Source organism: Glycine max, chromosome 6, assembly GCF_000004515.6.
Source record: "Glycine max cultivar Williams 82 chromosome 6, Glycine_max_v4.0, whole genome shotgun sequence".
NCBI classification, from domain to species: Eukaryota; Viridiplantae; Streptophyta; class Magnoliopsida; order Fabales; family Fabaceae; genus Glycine; species Glycine max.
The window spans coordinates 44772443-44792738 of NC_038242.2; the positions used below are offsets into that span (position 1 = coordinate 44772443).

The 20296-nt window shown below is 33.5% G+C and overlaps 3 protein-coding genes across 3 annotated transcripts; all 3 read left to right on the top strand.

Annotated features, from left to right (window-relative positions):
- The first annotated feature begins 141 nt into the window (after positions 1-141).
- LOC121175075 (disease resistance protein RPP2B-like) lies at positions 142-3881 on the top strand. Its single transcript, XM_041016674.1, has 4 exons — positions 142-1458; positions 1507-1960; positions 2608-2668; positions 3793-3881. Exons 1-2 carry the CDS (start codon positions 541-543, stop codon positions 1819-1821), a joined length of 1233 nt encoding a protein of 410 aa, XP_040872608.1. The 5' UTR covers positions 142-540; the 3' UTR covers positions 1822-1960; positions 2608-2668; positions 3793-3881.
- On the top strand, positions 3423-4309 carry LOC100817370 (uncharacterized). The gene is made up of 4 exons (XM_041016675.1): positions 3423-3606; positions 3790-3931; positions 4017-4105; positions 4204-4309. Exons 1-3 carry the CDS (start codon positions 3455-3457, stop codon positions 4068-4070), a joined length of 348 nt encoding a protein of 115 aa, XP_040872609.1. The 5' UTR covers positions 3423-3454; the 3' UTR covers positions 4071-4105; positions 4204-4309.
- On the top strand, positions 4223-7711 carry LOC121175015 (bifunctional monodehydroascorbate reductase and carbonic anhydrase nectarin-3-like). Its single transcript, XM_041016174.1, has 6 exons — positions 4223-4309; positions 4401-4574; positions 4717-4770; positions 5724-5840; positions 7540-7623; positions 7706-7711. Exons 1-6 carry the CDS (start codon positions 4223-4225, stop codon positions 7709-7711), a joined length of 522 nt encoding a protein of 173 aa, XP_040872108.1.
- Positions 7712-20296: the final 12585 nt, after the last annotated feature.

Consider the following 20296-nt stretch of genomic DNA (forward strand, 5'->3'; position numbering starts at 1 on the left):
CTTTAAATGAATGTATCAATGGACAAATTATCTTTGATTATTTGATTCTTGTTCGAATAATTAATAATCACGGTCCAAGTGTTGTTTTTAATTTTGTCTCTTTCTATTGGTCCTTCATTGCAGCCGATACCGAATTTGAGACGATTGAATGTCTCTTACTGCGAAAATCTAATCGAGGTGCCAAATTTTGGTGAGGCCCTAAATCTTGAAAAGCTAAATCTCAAAGGATGTATATGACTCAGGCAGTTCCACCCATCTGTTGGTTTTCCTATAAATCTTACCTATCTGAATTTAAGTGGCTGCAACAGTCTTGTCGAGTTACCACATTTTGAACAGGCCCTAAGTCTTAAAGTGATAAACCTCAAAGGATGTGGAAAACTAAGGCGGCTACATCTATCCGTTGGCTTTCCTAGAAATCTTACCTATTTGAAATTAAGTGGCTGCAACAGTCTTGTTGAGTTACCACATTTTGAACAGGCCCTAAATCTTGAACGGTTAAATCTCGAAGGATGTGGAAAACTAAGACAGCTACACTCATCCATGGGTCTTCTAAGAAAGATTACTGTTTTAAATTTGAGAGATTGCAGAAGTCTCGTAAATTTGCCACATTTTGTAGAGGACCTAAATCTTAAAGAGTTAAATCTCGAAGGATGTATAGAACTAAGGCAGATACATCCATCCATTGGTCATCTAAGAAAGCTTACTGTTTTAAATTTGAAAGATTGCCAAAGTCTAGTAAGCTTACCTAGTACCATATTGGGACTCAGTTCTCTCAGATACCTAAGTCTTTTCGGATGTTCAAACCTACAAAATATCCATTTATCAGAAGATTCAGTTAGATGTTTGTTGCCTTCCTTTCCTGTTTTCTCATATATGCGTGAACTTGATCTAAGTTTCTGCAATTTACTTAAAATCCCTGATGCTTTTGGAAATTTGCATTGCTTAGAAAAGCTATGTTTAAGGGGAAACAATTTTGAAACACTACCCAGCCTCAAGGAGCTTTGCAACCTGTTACATTTAAACTTGCAACACTGCAGAAGATTGAAATATTTGCCTGAGCTCCCTTCACGAACTGATTTGTGTATGCCAGAATGGAGAACTGTTGAATATGAAGAATATGGATTGGGATTAAATATTTTCAACTGCCCAGAATTAGTTGAGAGAGATCGCTGCACCGAAATGTGTTTCCCATGGATGATGCAAATAGTTCAACTCTTAACTCTTTCCTTTCTTGATCATTCTTCCAGCTATTTAATGCCGTGGTGGGTTCCATTCATTTCAAGTATTATTCCAGGAAGTGAAATGCCAAGGTGGTTCGACGAACAGCATTTGGGCATGGGCAATGTCATAAACATAGACAGATCTCACTTTATGCAGCTTGACGATAATTGGATAGGAATTGTGTGTGGTGTAATCTTCGTGGTACACAAAGAAAGAAGAATGCCCCCTCCAGACATGGAACAACGTTCAATTCTTAGTATTACATGTGGCCCTTCTATTCCACCTGAACAAAGAAAGAAAGAACGTCCATCTCTTTATATTCCGGTTCTTTTCCGTGAAGATCTAGTCACGGATGAATCGGATCACTTGTGGCTATTCTATTACACTAGATCACGTTTTGATGTCTCTAATTTTGATCAGTTAAAAGTGGAAAGTAGATTCAGTGATCTTCATGATCAAGATTTGGATGTTGAGGTGAAGAAATATGGCTATCGTTGGGTATATAAACATGAACTAGAATTATCAAACTTAACAGCAATGCACAGTAAAAATTTGTCGTCTCGGAAGCGCAAATTTTTGGCAATTGAAGAAACCAAGTAGCAATTGCAATTCGGCTAGGCATTCTTCATAGTGAAGAATTGAAGACATATTTGAATATGGATGCACAGTTGTAGCAGCAGTAGCAAGATCAAGTTCACCTGGACTTTTGGGGTAAATAGTCCAATCATCTCTTTACAAGGTACAAATTAAACAAATTTCACTTTATTTGAAACTTTGGATAATAAGGTGAGAAGAAATGCATGGTCTATAGCTTAAAAAAACAGAGAAAGAAACTCATGGTCTGTTATTAGTTTTTAAAAAATAGAAATTAAACTATTTATTTATCCAGACACTATTTCTTGCTTGTCGTTTAATTTTTTAATTTGTCTTATGTAACATTTCTTTATTTCTTTCTCCATGTCTCTCTTCGCTCGACTATATACATGTGTAATGAAAATTTAAATCATTTCAGAAAATATACTTTGATATTTGTTAATTTTATAAAGGCTATCTACAAATTAAGTTAGATATAATCACACTCTGACTTTGAAATATGTGTTTTTAGATTATTTAGTGAGCTGATAGTACCACCATGCGTGTATGTAATAACTAATAAGTCTACTCAAGTAGAGTCAATAAATTCAGTTGTTTGACAAAAGAAAGAAGTCAAGTTTGAACTCTCATTTATTTGCATGAATGAAATAAATGTGTCGAAGAATTTCAGGATCAAATTAATTTGCATGGTTTTCATTTATTTATATTCAAAAACAGCTTGAGTTTTCTACTTGTTAAAAAATGAATACACTTGAGCAATAAAATTAGGATTAAATATTTGCAATTGCCCAGAATTTGTTGAGAGGGGACGCTGCACCAGCATGTGTTTTTCATGGATGAACAAATTGCTCAGGTGAGCACACTAATTCCTCCTTTCATCTCTTTCTCTCTTTATTTTGGTGTAGAAACCATCACTACTAGAAAAGTGAGCTTTTAGGACAGTCATTCTATGAAGGTTCTTTTTGAACTGTCTTAGAAATGAACCGGTGACATTTTTACAATTATGTACTGAAAAAAGCTTTGTATGACACACATTCTAAGACGGTTATTGAAAACCGTCTTAGAATGTGTGTTGGTAATAAGAATTACGACGGATTTTATCAAAACACCATTGTTATCTTAATTGATATCGAGACTCTTGGTCTTCAACCTAGCTTGTTTATCACTTCCCTACCCACTCACGCACTCACTCATGTCTATCACTTCCCTCACCATGGCCGACTCCCTCGTCTAGTCCAACGCTGACCCCGACCTCCTCGCCGCCTTCGAGACCAGCAACACCGAGCTCCTCTGCGAGATCCACCTCCTCAGCGCCTCGCAAGGCGTCGCCGTCGCACGCTTCCTCATCGAGAATCGGTGCAACGGGAAGGCCGTGCAGGAGCTCGCACGTGCAATGAAGGATTTCCCTAGCAGGCATGGGGATAAGGGGTGGGAGAGCTTCACTCTCGAGAGAGATTGTCTTTCTTTTATGTATTACTGGTAGAGTAGGGAGCATATGAACCCGTCGGAGCAGAGGACTTCGGCGCTGAAGCAGGCGTTGGGCTTGGCGGAGACAGAGGCGGCGAGGAATGTGATTTTGGAGGAGTTGGAGGGGAAGGGTGTGTCTGAGAAGAAGATCGAAAAACAGACGGTGTCCCTAATGGCAGCGTCATTCAGGTGGATATTACAACTACACAAGGATGTTCCAAAAGCTGCACGATTCTACTCCGAAGGCTTGGACTTCAGCATCAATGTCTGCAGCCTTTGTTGGGCCGAACTCCAATCCGGTTATCTCAAGCTTGCATTCTCCCAAGTACCCTTTCGATATTTTGTTCATTCCAAATTAAGCCTTAATTAACAATGACTAATAACAAGATCTTACTTTCTTATTCAGTTGTTTTTTTATTCTTTCTTTATGATTTTAAAAGAAATGTTTGGCGTGCAATATTGGTCCATGGAATGGCCAGCTGCTGATTCACTCTCAAATTTCCATTTCAGTGAGCAGCAGCAAGCCACACAGAAAGGGTACTCATCGCTTCTATCATTTACTGTGACTGATATGAACAATACAGTAACTAAATTAATGGCGTTAGGAGCTGAACTAGATGGACCCATCAAATATGAGGTCCATGGAAAGGTATTGCAATTCATTCATAGCTTTGAATTTCATATTGCTGAGGACTTCTAAGTTATAAGGTCTGATGTGATTTTCTTGTGATTAGATTGCAGCTATGCGGTGTATTGATGGACATGTCTTAGGCCTCTGTGATACATAACATAGGAGATTCAGTATCAACAAAACCCTCTTTTGGTCTGCAAAACTAGTTTTCTTGGTTAAGACTTTACTGCAAAATAGACTTTAAATTAGGCTTCAGTAAGTATTTGAATTAAATATCCAATTGCTTTCAGGTTGGATCTAGAGTTACACATGGTGCACGAAACTCCATCAGGACAAACTGCAGTGATTGGAATATTGTATAAGGCTGGAAGAAGACCAGATCCTTTCTTGTCATTGGTAAATTAATTAAATATGTCACAGTGTCTTTATATATGTCTTTGTTATGATTGAATACTAAATTTCTTACATGCACATACATCTTTTTTAGTTAACGAACCACTTAATGGTCATTTCTAATAGTACGGGAGCAGAAAGAGAAGTGGATGTAATGGATCCAAGGCTGGTTAAAATAGGCACAAGCACAACACTGTATTACAGATATATTGGTTCGCTCACTACTCCTCCATGCACTGAGGATATTGCTTGGACCATGCTTAAAGAGGTTTGTTAGCTAACTCCACTTTGCATGATATATCAATTTAGCGGTATTTGGAATATTTATTTATTTGTGTTATATTATAATTTTTCCTTTTTTATTATTTTCTTCAATATTTTATAATTTGAACACCTGTGTAATTGATCAGGTGAAATCCGTTTCAAAAGAGCAAATCAGATTACTTCGGGATGCCGTTCATGATGTAAGTTACTATAGTTTTTCATATATCTCACATGACTAAAGGCTCACGATATAAACCAGGAATTTATAACTGTGTAGATAGAGAGAGAGGAGTCGTCAATTTGTAGGAAAAATATATTTGTTTAATTATGATATTGTAAAATGAAATTAATTAGAATATACTAATAATGAAAAAGTTTTGTAATAATTAAAGTGTTCAATCATAAAATGTCAATTGAAAATTACTAATCTGTATAATAATTATTTTAAAATTCATATTTATGATAAATTTGCAGGATTTCGATGCTAATGCAAGACCATTGCAGCCAATAAACAACCGCTTAGTGCAGCTAAATAAGCCGATAGATAATCGTTAAAGTTTCAAGACATTAGCGAGAGCATATATAAAATAATAAAACGACCAGAATATGATCTGGGATTTTGGTGGGAGAGTGATTTTTCACATGCACAAGGTCTACACGTGATTGCTATTTCTGTATGTTTATTTCATGTTTTAGGTTATATATTTTCAATTTCAAAGTTGGACAACTTTTTACTAATTTCCTTTTATAATCTTTCGTTAGTAGCAATAAGATTCTTGGAAATTTAGTTAATTAGCATATATACACGATACACACAATTTTGAATTTGTTTTTTCTTATTATATGTAAATTTTATAGCAGTCTTAAAAGATAAAATTTAAAATTCATATAATTTGACAAATGATATACATATGTAAATTTTATTAATTCATTCAGCAATAATATTTTTTTAAAATCAGTTGCATTCTTGGATGTTTAGGTAATTAGCAGATATAGAAGTGGCTTCATGTGCACCCATATTCTTAAGTGTCAAACACTGAAAGGTAAAAAAAATATGAAAATCTCCTTGTGAGTGTGTTGCTTCTTCTATTGGATGCAGAGTTAGTGGACAAATACAATAAAGCAAAATGGTAAAAAACATTGGTGCATTCAGTATCAAGAAGAGGTTGCTAGCAAATCCAAGAAAAAGTCCAACAATCTTGCTTGCATTCAAGCTAAAGATCGTACAACAGGAAGAACAGAGATTGCTTCTTGTGTCAAGGTTGCTGAGGTATGGAATTGAATCTTTCACTCACTGTTTATTTGGAGCCACTTTTTGGCACTCATATAAGAGTACAACTTTCCAGCCTTAGGATTGGATTTATTTATAAGAGCCACTCTAATAGATGTACTGAATATGTATTTATCAAACGATTCATTGATGGATTGGATTTTTTAATACTTTTTTAATGGATCATAAATGATTTCTTTATGGTTTCTTCTGGTTCATTCATAATGGCCAATCCATAAAGTAGCTGTGGTGAAGGCTGCCATGGAGTCTTTTTGGTAAGTTACTAATTTGTTCTGCTTTCAATTTTCTAATACAAATAAACATATGCCACATGAGACCAACTTTCTTCTAAGCATTTACTTTTTATATTTTTCTGAAGAAGAATGTATGCAATAGATTTTATTCAGTTATTGTTTGGTGAGTATAAAAGAAACATTTTTATTATTATAAATGTAGAGTTATTAACAGAAGTAAACCTTTTTTATTAATTTATATAAAGGTACAATATGTTAGCTTTGTAAAAGGGTCTTTCCACATCATATTTATTAACTGAAATCATATTTATATTAATTCTTTCCACATCTTTCTATGAACTCCTTTCTTACTTTGTTCTTAATTGTCTTTCAATACACGAAAACTGATATTTCTAGTTGCCTTTGGAATGTGACATGACATGTATCTATGAACTTTAAATTAAAAGCTCATTTTAGAGTGTGAGCATTTCTGTTATAATTTCCTTCAAGAAAATACAATGACAGCATCTGTTATTGGAAGAAAATCTAGACTATTCTTCTTCATTCTTGTTGTTCATAAGAAAGAAACCCCTTTTGTTCATTCTTGTTGAAATCAATGAATTATCTAACAGGAAAGGTTTTGGAAGACCCCATGACTTTGACTGCATCCAAATTGACTAATGGATCCAAACTCATGCTTGTGGCTTCCCAATGTTTATATCAAGGGGTATTGTATTTGACTATATTCACCTCTCTCTAATCTGGAGTGTTAATTGATTTTTTTTATTTATCTATTTTGCTGTGGAGATAGTGTTCATTGTTTTTTTTTTCTCAGAAAAATTTAGAATTTAGATACACCAACATTACAATATAATTTTTTTAAAAAAAAAATTATCATCCAATCATATATTGTTAGCTTTTGCAATAACTATTTGGAAGTTATATATAGGGTGATCTCTAATTGGTTGATGTAAAAATCTTTACACTGATAATGGCAGTGCATAAAAATTAAGTTCAAAATGTTAAGCTAAAATAAATTCAACTATATCATGGCATGATAGGTCGTAAACTATGTTGTATGGTTTCATCATTAAGTTAAATTGTGGCTTTGTGATTATGGGGTAAACAGGGAAATTATAAATGTGGAATCTCCTGCTTGCCTTTCTTTAGAATGTGGAATTCAAACAATTATTAATGAATTAGTATCTAAAATGATATTATTTTCTGCACACATGGGCGTTGAATTGCATTGATGTCAGGCATGTAACTTTAAAGGGTTTTAACGAGAGAACCAAGGTCATCTCCATTTACAATACTCCAATTTTGCAGCAGTATAAGTGAATCTTTTTGCATTGGAATTGACACTACCAACAGAGAACTTCTTCCTCTTTATGAACATTGTACATCTTTTATTTCCTCTTATTCTTTGAATGGAAATTAACATTAGTATTTGTTGCTCATTTTAGGTTGCAACTTTAAAGGATGATGGTTGCCCCAAAGTCTGGGTAGTCACTTCTGATCACTGTCATCAGCAAGCAGCACATGGAGCTGTATGCTTCCTTCCAATAAAATGAAAACTTAAGTGAAATGGATGCAACTTGATTGTTAATTGTCTTCACAATTCTTTTCCAGCTATGAGTATTTCACTCTCCTTACCAAAATATGCTAATTAATACCATCACTTGATTATCAAGTAACATTGTTTGTATTGTGCTCTGTTTATTAGTGCAAAAGTTTTATGAGCCTTTATTTGGAGTTGCAAGGCATTGGTTAATGAGGTAAAACTTTAATTTGAGGCAGGATGGTTTTGTATGTTATCCTCTCATAAAATTTCTTTCTTAAATTATCTGGTTTACTTTGTAGATTTAAAATCCCAGGTTTTCTAATGGAATATTAGATTTTAATAGTTTACATCATTTAAAATTACTTAGACATGCAATTAAATCCTAATTTTTATTTGCTATGACATGCCTGGTGATTTTTATGTTCTTCAATAATGTTTTACATGGTCCCTTTTATTAATTGTTTTAGTAGTAGATCAAGGCATCACAAAAGGAGGTTGAAAGGATGCAAAAGACAAAAAAAATCCAAATTCAAAAAATAAAAAAATTAGCATTTCTACATCGGTTTTGACAAGACCGATGTAGAATGCTAATCATTCTAAGATGGTCACGTGTGAAAGAGTGTCTTAGAATGCTTAGCATTCTACATTGGTCCCTCAGTGACCGTCGTAAAATGATTAGAATTCTACATCGGTCCCTCAGTGACCGTCGTAGAATGATCAGCATTCTACATCGGTCTTCTAGAGCCGACCGTCGTAGTTTTCTCAGCATTCTACATCGGTCGGTGACAACCATCATAGTATAGGCAACTTCTTTTAACGATGTCCCCTACTACGATGTTCGTAAACCGATGTTGTTGGTGCCGAATAACCGATGTAGAAGGCTGGTTTTCTAGTAGTGCATGAACTAATATATAGTTGTGTATGTGGTATTAGGGGCCTTGAAGAAATAGAATGATATAGCATTCCACTTCTTTTTCGGGTAGATCTCGTCATTGTTGACTTCTTGACAAGTATATCAAGCTATATACGTAGTAGTAAAACGGTAAGACCGTGTATTGAATTCCATAGGAATTATGCTTGTACTCAGAGTTATATATACATATCTAACGATTAAGCAATTAGCGACTCAAATCGAATATTGTTCATTGATAAACTGCAAGTATACTAAAATGAATTAATTATCAAGCAAGGAAAATGTAAGGTTAAGAAAACAAATGCTCAAGGTTGGGAGATGGTGTTATGATGAGTTAAGGAACATGTTTGGGGCTCCATGTGCCAAAATCATTCTTGATGTAATCTTAATATTTTTTTTCTCTTTTTAACATGCATATGATTATTGCCCGCACCTTCTAACATACTCTAACATTGATCCATCAAGTGAGAGTTTAAATCACCTAATATCACTCCTAATCCCTTAAAAGTTATATTAAATAATTTGCATTACGAACAAAGATTCATACATAGGCTAGACAATGTCACTCTATCCCTAGACATGGATTACTTAGATGTTCTTCCCAAGTTTTTAGCTTATAAACATTTTCAGATATCTAAATCCTAAAACAATGCAAGAAAATGGATTATCAGACCATAAACATGTGAATGAGCACAGAGAAGAACAATAATATCATATTAATAGATAGTTTAGAATCATTACATCAAAGAGAATTTGGTTTGCAGAGCTCCCAACAATGGGTGATTTTAACTTTTCAATATCATGAGAGACTTACAAATATAAATGTGAGATGAAAGGGAAGAAATGAAAGAGAAATGGATTCAGACAGATCAACCAGCGCTCCAGGAACTGATTTCCTTCAGCAATGGCTTCTTTGCTTCCTTGCTCCTCTGCTCCCCTGCTTCTTGTTGGTTTCTTCGATGTTAAAGAAACAATTGTTTCCTTTCTTTTTATATGCTTCAGCAACTGACCTCCAATCTGAACTTTCTTGTGCGTTGAACACGATACTTGCACTAAGCATGCATGTCCTACTAGATCAAGTGACCACATGCTAAGTGCAGGATGCGCACTATGCGCGCTTTCTCGTGACAATTGTCTTCCAATGTAGCTTCCTAAGCTAAGCAATTTGTTTGGGTTGAGCAGTTTTGACTTGCTGAGCGAGGAAGTCACTATGAGCGTGACACTTCAATTCATCAATCCTCTTCCATGCCTTTGTTACATCTCTATACAAAATTACTATAAATTCATTAACTTTAGCATCTTTTGAATAAATACTCAGAAGAAGCTAAGTTCTTATTGTTTCAACACAAAATAAGCAATAAAAGAGAAGAAAATGAAATAATTGTAATGTGATTTTAGTATACAAATGATGTATGCATAGCATTTATCAGTCGTAGATGAATCAGATCATATGTGGCTATTCTATTTCACACAACCATGTGTAGTGATAACTGTGAAATATGAGTTAATTTGATAGTCAATTTTGGTTAAGAATAATTGGAATTTCTCTAGTTTACTGTTATTTTTAATGAAGTAATAAAGAACTTAATATCTTTGTAGTTTTTTATTAGCAAAAGTTAAAAAAAAAGAAGATTTCAAGTGCTTTGAAAGAAAATTGATGCAAAAAATGGAAGAAAAAGCCTTGAAGAAAAATTAGAAAAATTGGACAGCTTGCTTAATGTGCAATCTAGGTTTAGCGCGCACCCTCGCTAAGCAAGAAAGCATAGGCTAGGTGCAAAGAAGGCTCACGAATGTTTGCGCTAAGCGTGAGGTCGCATGAAAATTAAGCTACCTTAAACCTATAAAAACAATAGAAAGCAAAGGAGAAAGACACATAGGGATACCAGTCCCTAAACCACCCTGGAGACTCAAGACTCTCTAATGAATGCATCTTAAGTCTAAGTATCTCTAATAGAGGAAACTCTCTTTCTGTGTCTATTAACCCCTTTTCCTGCTCTATCAATTCTTCTTCTTCTTCTTCTTCTTCTTCTTCTATCTGCATCAGCCCCTAAAGTGTAAAGTCTCTCATGACAATAAGAGGCTAAACTCCCTTAGTTAGGGTCTGACAAGCCTAAAAAGTAAAAAAATGTGTTATATGTTTTATATCTATCAATCCAAAATGTGTTTTTTTCTTGTTATCCTTTCTTATTTTAATTTCATGTATCATTCATTCTTGTATCATCTTTAGGGATTAGACACTCGAAAGAGGATAATCCTTAGTAGAAATACAAGGAAGTCTTATATGCATTAGTTTTAGGGATTTGTCACTCGAGAGAGGATAATTTCTAATAGAACTCAAAGGAAGATATATCTTAATAAATTCATTGCTAGACACAGAGTGATTGCATTATGCTCATGCATCAAAGCAAACATCTTAATAAGATAGGTTTGTCATCATGAGACATTAGGGGTAAAGCAAGTATTTTAATAGATGTGAGTAGGAAAAGTTCACTCAATTGATAGAGAAAAATCTAAAATAATACATCTTATGCAAATAAGACATGTTAGATCCCAACATTAACATATTTTGAATTCATTTTTTTTTCATTATCTTTATCTTTTACTTTTCATATGTTATCTATTTTATCTTCTACATTTCTTATCTTTTACTTTAATCACTTATCTCTTTAATTTTTATTTATTTCCTAATCTTCTATTTTAAATTTTTGACAAAATTGCATTTTTGGTCCCCCAGTTTATCTCTAATTTTGGATTTGATCCCACGGTAATTTAATTAACGAATTTGATCTCCCTATTTTATAAAATCCTGCAATGTTGGTCCCGGACGGCTCAATTGGACGTTGATCGTTAAGTAGTGATGTTGACTGCCACGTGTCATGTTCTTATTAGATGATAACTTCCACGTGTCATGTTCTGATTAGTCAATGAAAACAATAATGCATTTCATCTTTCATGGAGTTGACATCCAATCAGAACATGACATGTGACAATTATCATCCAATAAAAACGTGGCACATGGCATTCAACATCACTACTTAACGGTCAACATCCAATTGAGGCGTCCGGGACCAATATTGCAGGATTTTATAAAACAGGGGACCAAATTCATGAATTAAATTATCGGGGGACCAAATCCGAAGTTGTAGCTAATGTGGGGGACCAAAAGTACAATTTTGCCTAAATTTTTTATCATTCATCTCTCTTACTTTCTTTAAATTTTACATGTAAATTTTTTATCTCTTGCTTGTAAATTGGGTTTGCATATATCTAAGTATAAATAAAGTTCATGTGTTGAACTTTCGAGTACTTTATTATTTATGACAAATTGATGCACTTGCCAACGAGTTAACATGTAGTCCCTCGAACAAGAATTTTCATGGTAATTAATTGAAATTGGATTTTGGAATAGCTAGTGGTCCAGGTTTTATGTTGAGGTTAAGAAATACCAGTATCATTGGGTGTTTGAACAGGATCTACAACTATCAAACTAAACAATTAATGATACACAACAAAAATGCATTGCCTCAGACGCGCAAATTTTTGGCAATTGAAGAAAACAGGTAGTAGCAATTGCAACTCGGCTAGACTTCTATCATAATGAAGATATGGAAGCATAGTTAAATATGGATGCATGATTTGCAACAAACATTCCAAAAAAAGGATGCACGGTAGAAGCAACAAGTAGCATTCAATTTTACCATCACTTCTGGTTTTGGATAGACAATCCAACCATCTCTTTACAAGATGCAATATTGTTATAGTAAATTCTACTTTGTTGGAATAAGGTGAAAAGATATGCTCATGGTCTTTATTATTTTGTAAAAGATTCAATATTGTTATAGTAATTTTTAGCTTGTTATTTTGTTCCAGGCATTATTTTATACTTGTCATTTAATTTTTTAATTTGTTTTTGCTCTTTGCATATTATTTATTCCTCCTCACATCTCTTTCTCTCTCTCTTTTTGTGGTGTAGAACCCGGGAACTAACCTATAGTTGTGTCTGTGGTACTAGGCAGACCCCAATACAAGCGTGATGAATGTTGATGGTTGTTGTGGCCACCGCACATTTCAGGTATTATTCCAACAAGTATAATACCAAGGTGGTTCAACAATCAGCATGTGGGACTGGATGGTTTCATAAATATAAGAGACGCATCTCACTTTATGCAGCATGGCAATAATTGGATAGGCATGTGTAGCAGAAATTCGTGGTTCATAATGAAAGGGGAATGGGTCTTCCAAAACCTGAACGAAAATTCGTGGTTATGCAAAAATTAATAATATTGATACAAAATGGTAATGCACCAAATTGTATCGGATAACAATGTAGCAAACTGTCAATAATCTTATTGTGAATTCATTTAATTTTGTATTGGAGACAAAGGATAAGTTTCAGGTACAACTGCAATATTTGTAGACCAAAACATTGTACATACCTAAACAATTGTAGACCAAAAGAATTGGTATACAGTAATCTGCAATTCTGCATCACTATGACATGAAACTCCATAGACTAATTTATGGAACAGTGAATTTTAAAACAATTATAAGTAACACATGGGCCTGGAAATCAACAAAAACCTCAATCAGCAACATATTTGTACCACTACATTATTTCCAGTCTGCATGTAATTAATGCCAAGCTGAAGCTGAAATCAAATTTCTGTCCTTCCATCCCACTAGCATGGCCCCATCTTTCTCCACAAGATTATAATGTTCTGGATACCACCTCAGCAGGCTTTTTATGACAAAATTCACATAAGAACCCAAAGGATATTGACGAAAGCCAGCAATTGTTAATCTCGACTTCCACTTTCCTAACAGCTCATGTCTCTCTACCCTTTCTTTCCCTTCGCAAGCAATAATGTTGACAATATTCCGAGCCAAACAATGTTGCTCCACATTAACCCGCTGCTTGCTCTTTCTTGGAAGAGACAGATCAATGGACTCGAGCATTGCCAAGTAGTAATCCAAGGTTTCTATAAACCTGTTGAAGAAGGGAGTTGGTATTCGTTGTGATTCTGATTGCTATAACAACATCGGAGTAATAGGTGATCCCATCACAAAGAGAGGATGGAGGAAGTGCAGAGATGGAGAGAAGCTCTCACACGTGTGGCTAATCTATTTGGTTGGGTTATCGGAAATGAGTCTCTCATTTCATGATGAATTTTCATTTTTTTACTTATATTTGCATTAGTCATATTTTTAAAAATTTTCAGGTCATACTATGTATACATTCCAGAAATGGTTCTGAAGGTGACAAATATATTATATTAGGTCACATATTTTCTAGTCTTCCATTGGCATGAAATTTTGTGTTAAAGAATAGACAAAGGTTTACATTTGGGTTGGTTAACGATGTTCAAGTTGTCAGAATTTGCAACGTGAGTGTGAAATAGGAAAAACAATTATTGATCGCACTTTATATGAAATAATCTATCTTCAATGAGATTCTTTTATATTTTACTGATGGTATGAGCTAGTTTCATCAAAAGAAGGATAATTATATTTGAGCACCCACAAATTACAAACATCCCATCAACATTTAATTTCTTTTTATCTCTCTCTTCCTACTATATTACAACATGAATAAAATCAATCGCTTATTTATTCATTTTTCCTATGAGTGATTAGACATTTAAAATTAAATCAATAACTTATTTCTCCCCTCTTCCCGTCTCTCCTAGGTGTACAAATTTAAAGGGGTATCCAAGCATCATTCACCCTTTGTCAAAAACATAAATATTGTTGGACACCCTACACATGCATAGTTAGACAGAAAAAAGACTATAAATATTATAGAGTTTATGATGCGATGGGAAAAAAATAGAAATAAAATAAAATGTGTGTGACGAAGTGTTTAAAATAGAGTGTTCAAATATCATCTCTCTTTTAAAAAAAGTTCAATTATATTTTTTGTGGCACCCTCTATCCCACACATAAATGTACTAATAATAAAAGGAATAAGAAATTAGAATTAATTAAAAGTTTTTAAAACACATTTAAATAAAAAGTATTTCAAAAGGGTAAAAAGCTCACATTGATCACTTTTCTAACATCATAATAAAACTTGTTCAAATAAATAATAAAATCATCTTGACTCAAAATAAAGTTGTCCAAGACTTCATGCAATTAATACAAAAACCTATACCCAAATGTCACATCTTATCAGCTTGTATTCATGTGTCCTCTAGCTTGATGTTCTCCATAGTCATTCACCGAACAATTTGCTCTCACGAACACAAAGTTCGAGATCATCACAGGATCCAAACAGAAATAGCACGCGGGGAGTGAGTTATCACATTCCTAGCTAATAGAGAGAAATGTGACAACATATATATATATATATATATATATATATATATATATATATATATATATATATATATATATATATATATATATATATATATATATATATATAAATGAGATATAACTTACTTAACATAGCTCACGTTATTCCACACTTTGTCACGTAACATTATATTACAACACAACACGTTTCATTCATTTTCACAACATTCACGTACTCAAGGATAATAAAAACAATATCACTAAATCAATCAATATCGATCAATACACAAGAATTATGCAACAGATACACTAAGACTTAATCCTATAGTCGTGTGATTATACGATTCATAGCTCGCAACTCAGTTCACACGACATCTCAATGCACATATATATTACAAGTCATACATACTCAATTTATCACATAGACTCGATCTTAATCACAATGGTATAATCTCAATTTAACATGTTATCATACCTCATGAATCATATACACTTTACCTATAAACTATACAATACATACAGCTACTCAATTGTTTTCAAAATCATTTTAACTCGTCGCGCTTGTGATTAAACTCGTATGGTCCCTTCAGTGGTTCCCATCACAATACTTTTCACACATTAACTCGTCGCCTTAAAGGGTTTTATAGTTGTGTGATTATACAATTCATAGTTCACAACTCAATACATACATCTCAATGCACATGTATTTCACTATTCATCATAGGTTCCATTTTTCACATACTCACAATTTGAATCACAATTTCATAATTTCAATATAACAATTTATACAAAATGTTTCTCACAACATGGGGGTAAAACCCCTCAAACAATTCCACATAATCATATTAAAATCAATGAATCAAAATCATAGGTCAAAAACATGAAAACATCAAGAGTACACAAGTTTATCAATCAATTTGCATCAGAATATAAATTAGTCTATCAAACACAACAATATTATATTTATAATCATAAAGGAAAATTATAATTCAATAAACATCCCAAAATAAACCTCAATTTAATCTTTTAAGGATTCCTACACGTGTTTATTCTAACTTCAATTGCGATAAACTCATCCCTTACCTCTAAGTGGGCTCATGTGTGTAGTCCGCCAGTGATAGCGGTATCTCTAGCAATTTCCTAAGATTCCTCAATTTTTTCCTCTGTTTGCTCTATTAGGGTTTTCAAGCATTAGAGAGAAGGGGAATCAATTGTAGCCTCCATTTTAATATCAACGTGTGAGACTAATGTCTCTCTGCAAAAACATTATTTTGCAAATCCCAATAGTGAGACAGTGCAAAAATGTGGTACCAAGATAGTGTCCAAATTTCATGATGATGAAGCGGTTAAAGAGTTCGGGATCGTAGTTTTACTCAGACAACTTTTGGGTGTCTATGGGTAAAGGAAAAACTCAGTGTGACGGAAATTTCTTCAACAACAGACATTATTTTTGCAATCAAACGGTGGATTTGTGCAAAAATAATTTCCAAACCTCGTGTTTAAATTTCATGACGATCCAACGGTTAACAAGTTTGGGATCATCAATGTGACACCCTCTACCCCTCACATATATACTAACAAAGGAATAAAAATTCAAATATTAATTAAAAGTATTGTTTTTTAAAACATTTTTAAATACAAGTCTTTCAAAGGGATAAAAGGCTCACATTCACTTTCTTCTACATCATATTCAAACTTGTCCAAATAAATAATAAAGTCATCTCGGCTCAAACAAGGTCATCTAAGACTTCATACAATTAATATAAAATCCTATACCCCAATGTCACATCCTATCAGAGCGTTGTGTCTCGACGTCCTTCAGCACAAGATTCCTTAAAGCAATTTACCTAGTCATCTGCTCCCCCGAACACAAAGATCAAGATCATCACAAGATTCAAACACAAATAACACACAGAGAGTGAGTTATCACATTCCTAACTAATAAAGAAAAGTAAAACAACATATAGGTATAAATATTATATAACGAAATACAATTTACTTGAGCATAACTCATGTTATTTCACCACACGCCTCATTCATTTTTACAACATTCACATACTCAATAGTTAAAACACAATATCATCAAATCAATCAATATAGAACAATACACAAGCGTTATGCAACAGATACACTAAGACTCAATCCTATATGCAATGTGGTACCATGTCAATGAAAAACCTTGTCGGGCGCCTAGGAGTACATGACAAGACAAACCACACACTAGCAAGTCAAGTCACTCTCACTAGGTAATATCATAGGGAGACCAGTCAGGGTCACAGTGTTTTGCGAGAATGCTCCAACCATATGGGATCAACATAGGCTTAAAGGAGCACTCAAACCGGGTGACCCCAAAGGCCTACACTCCGAAAATTCCGTCAGGGCTTCTCCCTCCAGATTCAGGTCCAACCCAGAAAATATTTTAGCACACAAACTCTATCTATGAAGTGTACAAAACACACGACTCTTCAATTGTTCTCAAAATAGTTTATCTCATCGCCCTTAAAGGGACTTAACATTAACTTGTCGCCCTTAAAGGGACTTAGCATTAACTCATCGCCCTTAAAGGGTCGTATGGTCGTGTGATTGTACAATTCATAGTTCACAACTCAATGCACACAATATCTCAATGCACATATATATCTCAATCATATACATACTCAATTTATCACATACACTCGATCTCAATCACAATGGTATAATCTCAATTTAACACGTTATTACACCTCATGAATCATATACACTTTATCTATGAACTATGCAATACACACAATTACTCAATTATTTTTTTCAAAATCATTTTGTCTCGTCGGGTTTCTACAGTGGATCCCATCATAATACTCGTCGTCCTTAAAGGGTCTTACAATTTTGTGATTGCACAGTTCATAGCTCACAACTCAATACACACATCTCAATACACATTTATTTCACCATTCATCACAGGTTTAATTTATTACATACTCATAATTTGAATCACCATTTCATAATCTCACTGTAACAATTTATACAAAAGGTTCATCACAACATGGGCATTATAAACCCTCAAATAATTTCACACAATTATATCAAAATCATGGGTCAAAACACAAAACATCCAGAACACTCAAGTTTATCAATTAATTCTTATCATAACATCAATTGGTACATAAGGACAATAATATTGTATTTATGATTGTAAAGGAAAAATTATAGTTTAACAAACACCCCAAAATAAACCCCAATTTAATCTTCTAAGTATTCCTACACATGTTCTCACTAATCTCCAATTGTGAATAACTCATCCCTTACCTCTAAGCGGACTCACGTGTCTTCTGACAGCGATAGCAGCATCTCTAACGATTCCATGATATTCCTCCAGTTTTTCCTCCGACTACTCCGATAGAGTTCTCAAACATCAGCGAGACGGAGAAGGGATTAAAGCCTCCATATGTACTGTCTTCGTGCGATTCCTTTTTCTATCTCCACGAATATTATCTCGCAAATCCCAATGGTTAAAATGTGTAGAATTGAATCGCAAACCACATATCAAAATTTCATGAAAATCCAACAGTTAACGAAATCGGAATCGTAGTTTTACTCAGACCGTTTTGGGTTTTTACGGGAAAAGAGAAAGCTACGGTGTGAAGGGTATTTATCTTAGCTCTGACATGATTTTGCAATTACCAACGGTGAGAATTCTCAGAATTGGGTTTTAAATGTGGTGCTCAAATTTCACAACGATCCAACGGTGAATGAGTCTGAGATCGTCGTTTTTCTGATATAGGTTTGGTGTGCTACAGGAAAAAGAAAGGGTTTTTGAAAGGAGAAGGGGAAAAACGAAAATGAGGAGAAGAAGAGGCACCGTCAATGTGAAAACTGACCTAACTCTATTTATAGCTAGGTTTAGTCTATTTATTTATTTATTATTTTATAAACACAAACGCTATTTTATTCTCTATCAAACAAACAAATAAAATATCCTTTTTATTTTCTCTCAAATCATTATTTTAATTAATAATTATATCTCCTTATTTATTTATTTATAAAAGCTCATCATTTTTCTAAAACTCCATTTATTTATAAATAACAATTCTTTTTTTAAATTAGCTTACGAAAAATGAGATGTTACAATCAATTTACTAAGACATGTTTAAGTGTAGGCGGAAAAAGAATAGGATTTTCAGAGAGGAAGAAAAGAAAACGAAATTGGGAGAAAAAGGAAGCATAGGGACATATCATGTCTCAAAACTGACCTAATATATATCTATTTATAACTAGGTACTCTCAGCCTTTTATTTACTCCATTTTTTTATAAACAAATATTCTATTTTATTTTCTATCAAATGAATAAATCAAATACCTTTTTTATTTTTCTTCAAACCATTATTTTAATAAAGTTATTTCTCTTTATTTATTTAATTACAAAAAACTCATCATTTTTTTCTTCTAAAAGTCTATTTATTTTAAATGAAATACCTTTTTAATTTATTTCAAGAAAAATGGGATGTTACATTTTTTGCCCTTAAATTTAATTTGAAATTCAATTTGATTCTCTTATTATTTTAAGGTTCAATTGGTGCTACGTTTTTTAAAAATGATTTACTTAGATCCTTTATTTTTAAAAGCTTCAATCATGTCCTTTCATTTTTAATATGTGTTCAATTTGATCCTATTTAAAAATAATTTTGATCTTTTTTAAAAAAAAAAATTGAAAAAAATGGGATCAAATTGAATTCATTAAAAAAATAAAGGATCTAATTGAACTTTATTTTAATTTACAACAGTTTATACATCATGTTCAACCAACTAAACAAGATTCTTTTGGTACCTAATTGTTCCTTAAAATAATAAGTGGACAAAATCAAATCTAAAAGAATAAATTAGAGTATCATAAAAGTAATTTAATAAAAAAATGCACAATTAGGGAATTCTACATAATTATATTAGTTTCGCGGAAAGGAGAGTAGAAAATTAGGTTGGAATGTTGCCACGAGGGAAAAAAATGCCTAAACTAAAAACAGGGGATGTTATATATGACTATGTTAGACTGGGAGAAAGGGAAGTTGGAAAATAAGGTGTGAGTGCGATCATATTAGCTTCAATCAACCAACCTAATATTTCTTCACTGCCCACACTTGGTTTGTGTACAGAAGCACTTATCCCTGCTTCCTTCAACTTCTGGAATTGCTTTGGCTTCTAGCACCATCATCCATGCAATAAGAACATATGACGTGTTTGTGAGCTTGCTCGGTTTAGACGCACGCAAAAATTTCGCTACTCTCCTTCTTCAAGCTCTCCATAGAAATGACATCGATGCCTTCAAAGATAATGTACATTGAAAGGTGAATTCATCGAATCTGAGCTGTAGAAGCCCATTGACGGGTCATCCAAATTAATTGTGGTCTTCTTAAAGAAGTAAGCTTCCTTTACTTGGTGCTTGCGTGAACTTGCACACATCTACATCTGTATTGAAACA